A 15,869-nucleotide genomic window follows, 5' to 3' on the forward strand; every position below is an offset into this window, starting at 1 on the left:
AGATCGAAAAATCAATACTTTTAATTAGTGTCAAAGAGAAGATGAGCAAAATCAATCTCAAGAAAAATAGAGGACAAAGATAGAAAAAGCCATGGGAAGATGAATAAGTCCATAAATCGTAAGATTGCCATATTAATAGGTTAAAAGTGACGTTTAAGAACAAGACATTCTTTTTAATGTTAGAGTGCAACCAACAACTATTGGTGTGCAATTAGTTGATCCCATTATCTAATCAGATCATTATTTTTACCCAAATTCTCTATCTATCCAAAGTTATTGTAACAGATCTAATTTCGAGTATAATCAAATCTACTGATAGTCCTGTGGTGGATAAATCTCACCTTCACCTCATAATATACAACACTATTAAAAATCAAATCTCCAAGGAATGCCTATTAAGCACCAGTGTGATACTTGCCAAATAAACTCTAATACTTAGGTTAGATTCACAGTAAATTTTTTTATCAGAATCACTGGTATTTAGACATGTATTCATCGAAGTTTTGATTTGGTGGTAGTGAGTATCACAAGGTGAAGGTAGGATTGATCTTTGTTGGACTAAATTTGACTCGATTTAATTTTGACTAATGATGACAGCAAGTACTAGTTTTGTTCGAGAATTAGACCATAAATAAAAGGAAAAATTACTTAAAGGACCCTAATGAAGGAATATTTTTTAATTAGTCCATAAGTTTTGGGCGATTGCTTGATAGTCCACTTAGTAAATTTTTTATTTCAAAATGGTTCCCAAACCTCGTCTCAAGTTATAATATTTTTGAAATGCCCAAACTACCCCTTTTTCTATCTTCTTCACATTTAAACTCCAAAAGATTCTAATAATTTTCGATGAATTTTTTTTATTATATATATCGTGAATGATGAATGGAAATGATATATTTTTAATTGTGAACATTTTAGATGGAAATGATACTATGTCGAGCTCACCACTTTTTATTTATTATCAAGTTCGACATTCTTATTGTTGATATCACCGGTTTTTTATTTATTGTTGAATTCACTAGTTTTATTTATTGTCGAGCTCACTAGTTTTTATTGTGGTGAGTTCGACAATTTAAAAAGAAAAATTTCAAACTCGACAATAAAAATGTTTAACTTGAAAATAAAAAGTGGCAACCTCGACACTGGTAAAACCCACTCATTTTTGTTTTTCCAACTAAAATACATGGGAAGATTGACTAAAAATTGGACATAATGACTTGTGTAGATGATTTCAAACTAAAAAAACCATTCTTGGTCAATTTTCAAAAATAAATAAAAAACGAAGCAAGAAAATAAAAATAAAAAATCCTAACTTTTTTCCATACATCTTCAAAATGTTTGCAAAAATCCTTGAAAATAATATATATATATATATTTTTATAAAATAAGTAAAGCAATTTTATTAAAACAACGTAAACCAACCGATTGAGATAACCAATCGCTATACAATAAGTTACGATTACAAGGCAACATAAAAATAACAGAAAGCAAAGCTACTATAAGCACAACAAGACTCATCGAAACATAAAATCATAAAAATAAAAATAAAAAACACTCCTTTAAAGTTCGAATCCAATTTGCACAAAAACAACATGAATCCTAACATCTCCAAATGAGTTTTTGAAAATAATTTATTCTTCTTTCTCAAATCCTTTCCATCGGAATGGATTGTTCGAAACTCAACTAAGATGTTGGAAGTCTAATATATTTGGGTAAAAATAGTGAGTTCGAATGGTTATGACAGTTTTGACTTTAGAATGGGGTTCAAGTGGATTGATTAGAAATAAAAGTTTTACTAAATAGATTATTAAGAGAAATCCAAAAATTTGAGGACTAATTAGAAAAAAATCCCTTCACTAGGGTCTTTTAAGTAAATTTCTTAAATAAAATATTAATTCCTCTAAGGTCACGTGAGTTTGGGCATTTAAAGCGTTCAACACATGTGGCGCTTTCTTAATTCGAATATAATTAGATTGAAAAACAAAAGTCGCTGAGGAATCATTATTTTTTTTTTTCCCTCACACTTGTTTCGATTTCTTAATCTGAATATTTTAGCTTTGGAATATTTTCAAATAATTTTATTATTAATCAAATATATATTAGTATTTAAGACCATGTTTGTCATGGATATTGGGGTTATAGAATGGTCAACGGCTTGTTGACCCGTTGACCCATTGAAACTTTGATAGAAATTAGATTAGTTTTTTGTCAGATTGGATTTTTATTGAATCTAATTAAATATTAAGATCCAAACTTGACTCAGAAACGATCTAATCAAGTCAAAATCAGATCAAATCCAATTTAATATACAAAATCTAAATAAGTTATATACAGATTAAATAAAATATGCAACATAATTTATAATTAGACCACGGTTCATCCATAACTGAATTGATAAGTTACTTGGATCGGATCCTTATCATATCAAAAATCAATAATCATGATCAAAATTTATTTGTTTTTATCATTATCATTATTTTGGAAATCAAAGCATCGGGACCTCCCACGACAATTAACTAAGAGTCGTGATAAACTGACGTGCTAAAACACACGCAATTTGTGCACGATTGGCATGGCAAGTGCATAGAATCATATATCTTTTTCTTCAGGATACACAAAGAAAAAAGATCTATGATTTTGTGCATTTGCCATGTCAATCATGAACAGATCACGTATGCTTTAACGTGTCATTTTATCGTTAGTAAGTACATGATTGATGTGGTAAGTGCACATAACCATAGATATATTTCCTTGTGTCTCTCGAAGAAAAACATCTATGATCCTGTGTATTTGTCATGTTAATCGTGTACATACGAGTACGTTTTTTTGAGTCAGATTATGATTATGACTCTAATTGGAAAGTTGATTTTTGGTGAGGATGATCTCTGTGGGGGGAAATTCTTGAGCACGGACACGTGGCTCGATCAGGGGCCAAGATTAATGATTTGAGGTCGTGGCTCGGTCTATTAATCCCGACGAATGCATGTATTCGAAGCTCGGAGCTGTGCCATCAGCTCGTAGGTCGGTATGACAGGTCTGACAGATAAGCCTGCAATGCCAGTTCTAACCACCCACGTCATGTCAGACCAAACCTGGCTTTCTCAGAAGCGATAGGGCAGTTGCAACAACTCCTGCAGCTGACATGTCAGAGAGTAGGCTAACTACCCCAGGTCACCTCAAGGGATGACACGGAAAACGATCAGGTTGAACGCCTATATAAGGGAGAAGACTACGAGTAAAAAAGGTTCGAATTCTTCTTCTCAAAAGCACATTACACTGATCAATTTGGCTAACTTGATCGTCGGAGTGGGCTGTTTTGCAGGTCCCCCCGAGCTTAAAGAGAAGGAAAGTGTAGTGCCATTTCGTGCATCTACAATCTCTATGGTGAGGAGATCGTCCTCATTAAAAGTGTTTAAAAAAAAATGAACGGTTCACAATTCTTCAATTTCTTTTGATGGGATTATAAGTTTCAGAATAAACTGATTTTTTGTTATAAATCTTTGTCATAAAAAAACATTGGTATTTGGTGTGGGCGCCCTTACTAAGAACTGGCGTGCCTTTAACAGGGACGAAAATAAAAGGCTCGAACGTTACGTGCCGCAACTAGCTCAAGTAGTAGGGGCAAAATGGGAAACTAGAAACCAAAATTTCATTCCTTTTTAATATCCCGCGTTGTATATAAGCGGTAACCAGAAACATAGCATTTGTTCTCTCTCTATCGTCTGCTTCAGTCACACTTTCTCTCACTTCCACCGGAAGAAATCTCTCTCTCTCTCTCTAGATCTTTAAGCGATGTCATTGATGAATCGCCGCAATGATCCGAATCCCTTCGATGAAGAAGAAACAGTCAATCCATTTGCGGTAACAGATCCTCGAATCTCTCTTTCTCTCCTTGGATTTCGATTTTCTTTAGCTTTGAAACCCTTGTTTTTCATGTTTTGATCTTGTAGTTCTCAGCATTTGTTTTATTTTTATAGATCTGCGAATTTTTCCGTTTGGTTTAGATTTCAAGAATGGGATAATAATTGGTGAGGGATTTAAGTGGTGTTTGGCTGTAAAGATAGTGTAATCATGGACAGGCTAACTCTTGAATTATTTATAAACACATTTTCTTTTCTTTGAGAATAAGCGTAATTTGTTAAAGATGAGGAGTGAGAGAAAAAAAATTGTTGTTGAACCTTCAAAACCAGTAAGATCTTGTAACCCAATATGAATCCCTCATTAACTGGCTTAGGGTTTTGAGAGAATTGAAAGTTACAATTGGGATGGCAAACACATTATCTAATAGTAATTTTTAGATTCACTTCATGAGTGAGAGTTCGCATAGAAGTTGATGTGCTAATTAATGGGTACCCAATTGGCCCCATTTATCTGGTTTTGGGTTCACTGTTGCCCATACTGAATCCAGATCCAGATCCAGAACTAATAGGATCTGCAATTTAATGTATTTTATATCGCCGCCTAGGGTGTTGAAATTCTCCTCGATTTGACCATTAAAGACCTTCTAATTTTTTTAAAAACATATATATTTTATTCGACTGATGGGTACCAGAGACCTAATGAGAAATTGGGCATTGGGCATTGGGCATTTCTTGGTTCTGGTTTTGGGAGCACCAGTTTTACTCCCGGGAACTGATGTATATAATAGGTTATGGTTCTGGCCTGTGTTGCTGGGTTAGCTAATAAAGTACTGAATAGCGAACAGGTACAAACTGAACCAATTCGAGGTTTGGTTTGTAGTGGGTTCGTCAACATGATCGAATTTGACAAACCTCCATATTTTGGTGAATTTTATAGATGCCCCCACAGTTTTGTCAAATATTAGAGATAGCCCTCATCTTGGAAATCTCAAGATTTGGTCAATACTAAAGATATACACCCCTTTGCAATGTTGTTAAACAACATGTGCAGGTATTCACATATGCGATTTCACATATCAAATATACTGTAGGAAAGAAAAAAAAAGAAAAATATGCCATCGTACACAAAAATATGCCATCACATATTGGCAGATAGCATAATTTGGGTTATGTGACTGTAGCATATGCGAATATGCGACCGCATTTGATAACACTGCCCCTTTGTTTCAAACTGAGGAGCCTTGACCTGAATCTTCTTCTATGAGATTATCATAATGGTTTAAATATCCTCTACAAACTACCTCCATGAACCGGATTTGTTCAAGAGTGGTGAACCACACCCCCAAATTCAAACTGACAGAGCCAACAAACCAGGTAACATAGGTTATGGGTGCTCTGGTCCTTGAACTATAACCGTCCCCCCTGTTAACATCCCTACTTAGAAGGGCATCATAAATAGTGTATACTAAACTTCTTTCATTTCTTTTATTTGTTTATTTTTTTCCTATTAATTTCATTTTCCCTGCCCGGTGTCCTGATACTGCCCTTTGTATAGAATGCTGGTGCACCCGGTTCAAAGTCACGTCTTCCTCCACTAGGATCCGAGCCGGTTGGTTATGGTCACAAACATGATGCAACTGTAGACATACCGCTTGACACAATGAATGTAAGCTATAGCATCTCTGTTTTTTACATGGACTTATATTTTCTATTTTTTTGTTTTTAAGTCTCGTGGGACAACTGAGTTGTTAACCAGAAGTACATGTGTATATAAAACAGGATTCCAAGAAAAAAGAAAGAGAACTTTCATCTTGGGAGGCAGATCTGAAACGGAGAGAACAAGTTACTTCTTACAACTCAATTGTTAAATTTTGTTTGAATGTTTATTTACAATTGTACCATTTCACCATAAAAGTGACTCACAGCATACACACTTTTCAATATTGAATTCAAATTTATTTTTAATTTCTCTCACGCTTAGCTTGTCTATTGCAGGACATAAAAAGAAGAGAAGATGCAGTTGCTAGAGGTAATTTTTATGAAGTAACATTCTAAGTTGCTTATTGATAAGATTATATTTTCCCTTTCATATGTTTTCCTACAGCAGGTAACATGTGGATTTTAATCTTTTCAATACAGCTGGCGTTCCTGTAGATGATAAAAACTGGCCTCCATTCTTTCCAATTATTCATCATGATATACCAAATGAAATACCCAATCATGCTCAGAGGTTGCAGTATTTGGCTTTTGCAAGTTGGTTAGGTATGGGACACTAATATGTTTTGCCTGATTGTTGCTGAGAAAGTTTTTACCATTTTTGGAAGCCTTTTGGTTTGAATTATTCTTATCTTGCTCCCTCAATAGTAATACTGAAGTTGGTCATGGATGTACGAACATTTATCCGCTTAAGGAAAGAAAAAAAAGTCCAATTTAGAGCTATGTTTCTTCAATTTATCTTTAGATTAAACAATTTCCATTTCTTATTTACGAAGTCTTTATTTATTCTTTCAAATAATGTGTGCATGGACATATATTTCTTGTCATCTATAAGAATGTCCTCCGATTAAATAATCACCACCATACAAGTGTTTCTGCCATATCTGTAGCGTGTGAATCAATAGATTCAATAGGTAAACAAGCAATAGCTTGGAAGAAAATAAACTAAACAGTTAGAAAATAATTATTATTAAGATGATATAAAAGAGAATTGAATTAATGTATTGGATTTCGTTTTTGAAGCTCCTTATATAGATTACTTCAACATAACAACTTAGAAACATTCTAAAATACTAAAAAATAACTTTCTAATCTATATATAATATATTACTAACATTCTAATCTTCTTAGAATTCAATTTGACCATTTCTAAGTACTTTTAATTATAGCCTAAATAATAAAAACGAATTTAGAATAAAATAGAAATCTAAAAAAATTAGAGACTAAACATAGTAGAAACTAGACAAAATAATAACTTCCTAAAATTGAAATAGAAACTAACTAAACTTATAAATTGCTTAAAAATGAAATAATCTAAAGACATATGACACAACTGGGTCAACCCGAACCAGACTGGTCAAACCCGAGTTGATCAGGCTTGACTGACTCAACTCGGCCAGAAAATTCTGGTCTTCCTCATGTAGATATCCTACATCAGTTTCTTATAGTAATTGCATTGAAAAATTGCTTCTTGTAGACTATTAAGGTTGAGCCTTCTATTTGAAAGCAGACTCAACTTAATATTTGGAATTATAGCAACTAGCAAGGCTATGCAATTAATATTTGGAATTGAATAATAATCAGTTTCGTCTAGTTATTCCTCTGTGATATTTTGGTTTATGGCGCATGTGAGCTATGTGATTAAAAAAATTGTGGGGGCAAACAATGTATACCTCTGAAGTACTTGCTAATTTTTTTTTTTTGCATTGAGGATGACTACCAAAGTGAACTAAATTTCTGGATTTGATGACCCCATTCCACACACTAGTGGTTCCTTAAAACAAATGATATTCCAATGGAATATAAGACAAAGAGAAAGACAAGGAGAAAGAAGTTTTAACTGTCTCCTTATTATTTATTTTATCTTTTGTTAAGTCATTATATCCTTATTTTGATTCATAATGAATTTCTTATACCTATAAAAAAATTTCAAGAAAATAAGTTATTGGTTGTTGTCATTAGCTACTAAGGGACCTCAAGATATACATCATGTATGTATGATGACCATGTTGAGTTTAGTCTCGCATTGGACACTCATTGCCTTGTCTCTTACCTTATAAACTCCTCGGCCTCTCCACTCATTGCCAATTAGTTTTGAGCTGGACCCCCAAAGTTATTATGGTATCAGAGCGGGCCTTTCTCTCCTCCATGTCACCCAGTTCATATTGTACTTTGGCCTAGTCTAGCCCCCACGTGCGGGGCGTGTTAAGTTTAGTTCCACATTGGACACTCATTGCGTTACCCAGATCCAGTTCATATCTCCATGTGCTTTGGCCCAGTCCGATCCACACGTGCGGGGGCGTGTTGAGTTTAGTCTCACGTCACCCAATTCACATCTTCACGTGCTTTGGCCCAATCAGGCCTACACGTGTAGGGGAGTGTTGAGTTTAGTCTCACATCGGACACTCACCACCTTGTCTCTCACCTTATAAGCTCTTGGGCCTCTCCACTCATTGCCAATTGGTTTTGAGTTGGACCCCCACACGTGTGGACCAGATCGGGCCAAAGCACTGAAGATATGAACTGGGTGATGTTGGGATTGCACTCAACACTCCCCCTCACCCATAAGGGTGGAAAGATTCATACATGTAACCTATACGAACCGATAGTCTGATACCATGATAAATTTGGAGGTCCAACACAAAACCAATTGGCAATGAGTGGGGAGGCCCAAGAGCTTACAAGGAGAGAGACAAGGCAATGTGGGATTAAACACAACACGCCCCCGCACATGTGGGTCAGACTGGGCTAAAACACTTGGAGATATGAACTAGGTGACGTGGAGGAGAGAAAGACCCGCTTTGATACCATGATAAATTTGGGGGTCTAACTCAAAATCAATTGGCAATGAGTAGAGAGGTCTGGGAACTTATAAGGACAGAGATAAGGCAATGAGTATCTGATGTGGTACTAAACTCAACATGCCCCCACATGTGTGGGCCGAATTGGACCAAAGCATATGGAGATATGAATTGGGTGATGTGGAGGAGAGAAAGGCCTGCTCTAATACCATGATAAATTACGTGGTCCAACTCAAAACCAATTGGCAATGAGTGGAGAGGCCCAACAACTTATAAGGAGAGAGACAAGGCAATGAGTGTCCGATGTGGGACTAAACTCAACATGCTCCCACACGTGGGGGTCCAACTCAAGATCAATTTCCAATGAGTAGGAGCTTATAAGGGGGGAGAGAAGGCATTGAGTGTCCGATGTGGGATTAAACTCAACATGCCCTCGTAAGTATGGGCCGGATTGGGCTAAAACACGTGAAGATATGAACTAAGTGACGTGGGACTAAACTCAACACGCCCTCGCACGTGTGGACCAGACTGGGCCAAAACACGTGGAGATATGAATTGGGTGACGCAATGAGTGTCTAATGTGAGACTAAACTCAACCCGCCCCCCCCCGGCGCATGTGTGGGCCAAAGTACGTGGAGATATTAACTGGGTGACGTGGAGGAGAGAAAGGCCCTCTCTGATACCATGATAGATTTGGGGGTCCAACTCAAAACCAATTGGCGATGAGTGGAGAGGCCCAAGAGCTTATAAGGAAAGAGACAAGGCAATGAGTGTCCTATGTGGGACTAAACTCAACATGCCCCCGCACGTGTGGGTTGGATTGTGCTAAAGCACATGGAGATATGAACTGGGTGACGTGGATGAGAGAAAGGCCCGCTCTGATACCATGATAAATTTGGAGGGTCCAACTCAAAACCAATTGGCAATGAGTGGAGAGGCTCATGAGCTTATAAGGAGAGAGACAAGGCAGTGAGTGTTCGATGTGGGACTAAACTCAACTGACCATTCATCAGTTTAGATTGAAATAGACCAACCTAACTTTTACTACATTGGCCAATGAGTGGAGAGGCCAATGAGCTTATAAGGAGAGAGGCAAGGCAATGAGTGTCCGATGTGGGACTAAACTCAACAAACCATTCATCAATTTAGATCGAAATAGACTGACCTGGCTTTTATTACATTGGCCAATTTTTTTTTTTTTTTCCTTTGCCATCTATTGGCTACATGTTGATAGGTGCAAAGTATGAGAATGTCAATTACTTATTTCAGGCTCTTATGCAAGTTTGCAATATTATTGGCTTGAACTGAGCCATGTGAAAAGTTATCTTCAAGGTTTCCCTGTGAGGACAACATGCAACTGTGGTATTTTAATATGGATTGTTGAAATAGGGTGTAAATAAAGGTGTAAGAAATGCTAAATTCAAAGACTTCAATGGGATGTAAATTACTGAACTGCACAATAGCGATAGAGCCTTTTCTTTTTTGCATTAAAGATAAACTAGGGAATGCATTTCTTGGGGAAATAAGATGTTTGTGGAGCCTCCTACATCCCATTGAAGTCTTAGTTAGTGTTTCCTATACATGTAACCTAAAAGTACATTGACCTTAGACACCAATTGGATGGCCAAATCATGCTAGATTTTGTGAAAATTATTTTTAACTTAAAAAGTTGAGGAATGAAGTGCCAACTTAGCTAAGTTGGTAAAAACATGTGGAGTGTTGCTCCCTTGTCTTAGATTCAAATCCCTTGAACCCAACTTCACCTTACTAACCACTAACCCTTTACCTAAAAAAAAGAAGATGATACTCAAATCGCAGATCATATCCATATATATACAGTATACTACTAAAAATAGAGAATATCTACTGCTGTCAACTGGTGTACAGACTGATCAAGATTTGACACCATGTCTTCAAGAATTAATTTTATTCTATATATAACTGAATTTCTTCTTGGAATCACCCCTCCTTCACAAGCCATTTAGAAGATTTTTTTTAATTTAACTATTGCTTTTTTTAAAAGAAATCTCATCCAGTATTTGCTGCATTTATCTACAATAATTATTTTTTAACATGGTCATTGCAGGGATAGTTTTTTGTCTTGCATTCAACATTATTGCTGTGATTGTCTGTTGGATTAGAGGTGGAGGTACGCTGTTGTTCCATGGGCATTATATGCATTTGGTCCATCTAATCTTTTGATTATTTCAGAGGCATTGATATAATTTAGAGTTTCTGAGAGAAGTTTCTTAATCTGCAGGTGTCAAAATCTTTTTCCTTGCAATCATCTATGCTCTTCTTGGATGCCCTCTGTCGTATGTGCTGTGGTATAGGCCTCTCTATCGTGCAATGAGGTATACTGTTTATCGTTTTGGATGTTTGACTGTCAATATTTTTTGGTATTGTATCCACCAAAAATACTTTTTTGGTATTTTGATTTCATTCACCCTTTTCTGGACTTGGTTTCTCTGTACAAGTTTTTCTTGCGTATTGCATTTTGGATAAGACCTTTCTATTTCTTGAAAGCTCTAACTGTCATCGACAGAGATGCCTCCATGAACCTTAATGTTTGTACTAGTATACCTGAAGTCAGTGGCAAGACCCTTCCCATTATTTCTTTGCTTTTTCTGGCTATGGAAGGAAGCAGCTCATCCCTTACTTTTGAGAAAATCCTTATCTTTTATCAATGTATGCTTGCATTTGCCCCTGAAATTGCGAAGGAACCTTTTAAGACTGCCTAGGTTATCTAATATTTAATTTACTTTATAGAAATAATATCTGGCTATTTTGGTTTTTTTACCTTTCTTAAAAGAAAAACCTTCTTACAGAGAAGAATCATATTTGATTGGTTAGAAACCTGTGGCTCGACAACAATTGTTTTGATGACTCTGGGAGCCTACTTGTTATGTCTTTAACCAATGGATGTTTGCTGAGAAGATATTTTGCCTTCTTTGTAGTCTCTGCTTGCTTTGTGCATTAACATGAATTTTCTGGAGTTGATTTGTTATTACTTCATCGTGATTGCTTGTCTGTGCTTCACAGGACGGACAGTGCTTTGAAGTTCGGTTGGTTTTTCTTGTTTTACATGGTGAGTTTTATTGACCTGCGATGTCTGGTTTAGTATTCTTCTTCATACCTAATAGCACATTTCCCATCTTGTAACCTGTGGCATTGGCTTGTGCAGCTCCACATTGGTTTTTGTATTTTTGCTTCTATTGCTCCTCCAATTGTCTTCCATGGAAAGTCATTGACGTAAGTTAGTTTATTTCTTTCATTCATTCTTTCTTTCTTTACTCTACTTCTTTTTGTTTGTTTGTAATGTGTGTGCGTGTGTACGTGTGCATAGCGCCATAAACTGTGCAGATTGAAATTTGTAAGTTTCAATGAAGGTTATTTTGTAAGTAATTAGCTGCACCTCAAAAGATGCAGCCAAAGTTTGATTGTCATGCCTTAAAAGAGTTGCGACACCTATGATACTAATATAAGTAAAGTGGTCAAACAAAAGTTGCAATCAGGCGTAAATTTCATTTTCACCAGTCTATTCTTAATTTTTAGTTTTGTGAAGGTATTTTACAAATTCCAATTTCTGATAAATCAGGTTTTAACGCTTAATTTTGCAAATTGCACTTCAGGTTGAACTAGAATATATGATTGTTGAATAACATGGTTATGGGATTGGTTTTGTTTGATCACGACTTAGCTTCCGAGACAAATCATGGTCATGGAGAACATGCTAGTGCAGATCTTTAATAATTTCATTTTTTGTTTACAAAATAATGTATGGTGTGAGAAATTGTAGTGTTGGTTACCTGTTTGTTATTTAGACTATCATTGTGGAAACTAACATAACAAAAAGCTCATAGGGGGAAAATGGTGGTCTAGTACCAGCAAAGCTGCTCCTGGGCTATGGAGGCCATAATTCTTTCATCAGTCTGAAACAAACACAAGGTAAAAAAGGTACATAGTGGGAATAATAAACATCAAGGGTGTTGGTAGTGTATGCGTGCCCCTGGTGTTATGGAGGCCATAAATTTTTTCATCAGTCGGAAACACGCATTGGAGAAAGTTGCACAGAGGGAATAGTAATGGTGAAGGGCCATGGGGAACTATGCTTGCTGCTGGTACTATGGAGGCTGTACATTCCCCCATGAATGCACACTAAAACCCTGAAAATGGTTTCTGGTGAATCTGCTGCCAAGGTTTCCCCATAGGGGACTACACTGCCTTAATCTGACACTGAATATTTGAAATCAGTTAATGAAGTTCAGGAATGTCCATGAGTTGCAGTCTACTTGTTTTATGATATAGAGCTTTTGTGTTACTTTCAAACAAGACCTATGATATGACTAGGCATATCATAGATCTACTACATCATAGGTCTTATGATGTAGGACGACCTAAGCTTTTGGTGGTAGATAGAAAAGAGTCTTAGGGTTTATTTGGGCTTTTGTTACAAGTCTAGGGGTGTTGAAAAGCTTGTTTTAAGTGTGTGGAAATTAGTGTCCATTGTTGAGATTTTAGGTGGGATGAACTTTTTCACTATGAGGGCCATTGCATAGAAGTAGTGGGGACTGTTATGAGGGGCTTAGGAGGGCTATAGGAATTATTGGGACTTGCTAGAATGCCAAATATTGGTTATAATAACTAACCCTGTGGGTCTCACCGACATTGTTCAACCAGCATTAGAAAACCCAATGTTTAGTTGTTGTAGCAGCACAAAGTCTATCATTCTGGGTTTGTTTGGAGTGAAATTTGTGCTGTTGGACTGCCACATCTAGGCTTATAATGGACTGAAATTTGGCTGGAGTCTGAAGCTTACGGTGGGGGTGTTTCATCAGTTCCTTAGAAGATCTTCAGTTCTTTTCTTTTTTACTAGCATTATTACTCAATTCCAAGTAACAAGTTTGTGATGCTTATCTCCTTGGTTTTGTGCTAAAGCATGGTTAGAGAAAACGTTGAATAGTGGAAGGAGTCGCTTTGGGTGTTTGTTTTTCTGCAACTATGTTTTTGTTAGCATAAGTGTGTTTCCATGCAATGTTTTGTCATCTTATTCTTTTCCCTTTTTTTTTTTTTTAATATCTCAATACTCTCTTTGTCTGGCATATTTATGGAAACTAAGATTTTTTTCCCTCAAATCTTAGGGGTATCCTTGCGGCGGTTGATGTCTTCTCAGACGAAGTGTTGGTGGGGGTAAGTTATATAATACCTGTGTATCAATATTATTAATCCTCTTAGCATTTTATAATGTAAAATTGTAGCCACTAACTCACACAGACCATCAATGTACTAATTGCTGATATTAAGGCATGGAATTGCTAAAGATAAACTTGTTCTCTATGTAGGTGTTTCTATATCTGTTTGTATTGGGCACGATCATCTGTTTCCCAGTATATGCAGACACATCCATTTATTTGCAGATGATCAGAATAAAAAAGAGACCAATTAAAAAAATAAAAAATAAATTATCAGCAAGATAAGAAGAAAAACACTACCAGAGTTTTAAAAATTTTATGTAGATCAGAAGTGGGAGAGCAACTCTTTTTTCCTTTCTTGGATATAATTATAGAATGAAGTTTACTGAAAAAAGGAAAAAGAAAAGAATAGAAAAAATGATGAAGATCTAAGTTTATGAAGGTGGAAAAGGAGAATATTAACTATTTAAAATTCTCTTATGATCATGAAGTACCAAAAACATGTTGTACACGATTAGTCTAACCAAAGCTATGTACGGGTAAATATCATACAAGTCAATTACTGAGGTATATGCGTCAAGTCTCTTTAATTATAGCCAACATATTAATTAGTGACCAAACTGGCATTTCATTTTCGATGTCATAGTCCATGTCAATTTTTGTATTGTTATTATTTATTTATTGTTATTTTGGGTCTTTTCTGGATGCATGGACCCACTTGCGTTTAATCTTATAAAACTATTTTTGTTTTCTTTGTTGTTGGACAAGTAGTCTAGGATCATTTTTCTTATTCTGGAATGTTAAGATACAACTTGTGTTATTTGGCTTCTTGCAGATTTTCTACTTGATTGGGTTTGCATTTTTTTGTTTAGAATCGCTTCTAAGCTTGTGGGTACTTCAGGTTAGTGATATACTGCTGCCTTATTACTATTACTTTTTATTTTCTTTAGCACTATTATGTCCCTTTTTAACAACAACAAAAGAGGGGGGGAAAAGAAAGAAAAGAGTAGTACTACAGATCTGGGTTGTCTTGATCTACTGGCAGACACTCTTCCTCTAACCAAAAAGAGGGTGGGGACATTGGACATGCAACTTGGACAATGGTTTTTAAGTAAATATAAAATGGAGGTGTAGTAGGAAAGTTTAGAGGATTTAATCAAGAGAAGTATGTAATCAGAAGTGACACTTGTCACTGCTAAACTCTTCATATTGGTGTTTTTATGGCTTATGAGCATGGGGAAGAGGAATAAAAAAAATGGAAAATTGAAAGCAGAGACAGAAAGCATGAGAAGCCTATACTTCCAAATTTTAAAAGAATAACATAAATTGTCAAGCTTTATATGAGCTTTTCGTTTCCTTCCTCGGAAGATTAATTTTTTGTTTTCACTTTTACACTTCATTAAATATAGTTTCTTCTGACCGAGGTCAGCCTCTTCTTTGGTTTATGCAGAAAACTTACCTGTATTTCAGAGGAAACAAGTGAAGCCTGGTGTGGTGATAAATATCCTGATCGAATATATGTGTTGCTCTGCTTGAAGTGTCTTGGTATATTCTTTTTTTTTTTTTTTTTACCCTTCTTTTACTTCATTTTCTCTGTGTGATGAGCAGCTGATGCACAATGCCACATCAAATGACCTGCTTGTAGGATTGCTATTACCTAGTTGTTTTGTTAAGTGATTAAGCTTTGATGGGATTGCTATTGCTTCATTTCTCATATGATATTCTCTTACGCCCATTCAATCTAACCCCTATATTATCACATTGCTGGTAATCATTTAAGTGTAGAATTGTGTTGGGGTGCGTTATATATAGATCGAACGGTCAAGGGTTAACAATCTAGATGCTAAACAAAATAGAGATTTTAAATTTTGCACCCATTGTACTTGGGCGGGCCTACTGACTATTTAATCATGGATGCAATTAGACTGAGAACATGTTTTAGAAGTTAAAACTCAAAACATTGCACCTATCAAAAAAAAAAAACACTCAAACATTGCATCGATGAGCCGTTATGTTTTGTCGCTTTGACAGTGTGGGCATATGATGGAATGATATGACAAGGGAGAAACAGAAGCTATAACCATTGAGTTGTTTGAATTGGACAATATGATGAACGAGGGAATGATTTGAAGCGGTGAAATTGATATTGCAAAACCAAAAGTATAAATTTTTTTAATTCTCACAATTGTTTCAATTTTTGTCTTTTTTTGAGATGGTTATTCATGGGTTTTGCCTTGGAACCTCAGCTTTTATTTATTCTTGTCTCCATGCCTTATTTTAGCTTATTAGCTAACAGAGGA

General features: G+C 35.8%; 1 protein-coding gene across 1 annotated transcript; it reads left to right on the forward strand.

Moving 5' to 3' along the window:
* Nucleotides 1–3,693: 3,693 nt before the first annotated feature.
* Nucleotides 3,694–15,276, forward strand: SCAMP5 (SCAMP family protein). Its single transcript, XM_086459227.1, has 12 exons — nucleotides 3,694–3,861; nucleotides 5,416–5,526; nucleotides 5,640–5,702; nucleotides 5,856–5,889; nucleotides 6,000–6,122; nucleotides 10,464–10,526; nucleotides 10,638–10,731; nucleotides 11,420–11,465; nucleotides 11,562–11,629; nucleotides 13,519–13,567; nucleotides 14,405–14,470; nucleotides 15,020–15,276. The coding sequence occupies exons 1-12, from the start codon at nucleotides 3,793–3,795 to the stop codon at nucleotides 15,050–15,052; spliced, it is 819 nt and encodes a 272-aa protein (XP_086315353.1). The 5' UTR covers nucleotides 3,694–3,792; the 3' UTR covers nucleotides 15,053–15,276.
* Nucleotides 15,277–15,869: the final 593 nt, after the last annotated feature.

Source organism: Akebia trifoliata, chromosome 11 (assembly GCF_017979445.1).
Source record: "Akebia trifoliata isolate Shusen 1 chromosome 11, ASM1797944v1, whole genome shotgun sequence".
Taxonomy (NCBI): Eukaryota; Viridiplantae; Streptophyta; class Magnoliopsida; order Ranunculales; family Lardizabalaceae; genus Akebia; species Akebia trifoliata.

Coding starts and splice junctions, on each gene's coding strand:
- SCAMP5 (XM_086459227.1), top strand. CDS start 3,793: ATGTCATTGATGAATCGCCGCAATGATCCGAATCCCTTCGATGAAGAA. Junction 5,703..5,855: donor ATCTGAAACGGAGAGAACAA/GTTACTTCTTAC, acceptor TGTCTATTGCAG/GACATAAAAAGAAGAGAAGA. Junction 14,471..15,019: donor TAAGCTTGTGGGTACTTCAG/GTTAGTGATATA, acceptor TGGTTTATGCAG/AAAACTTACCTGTATTTCAG.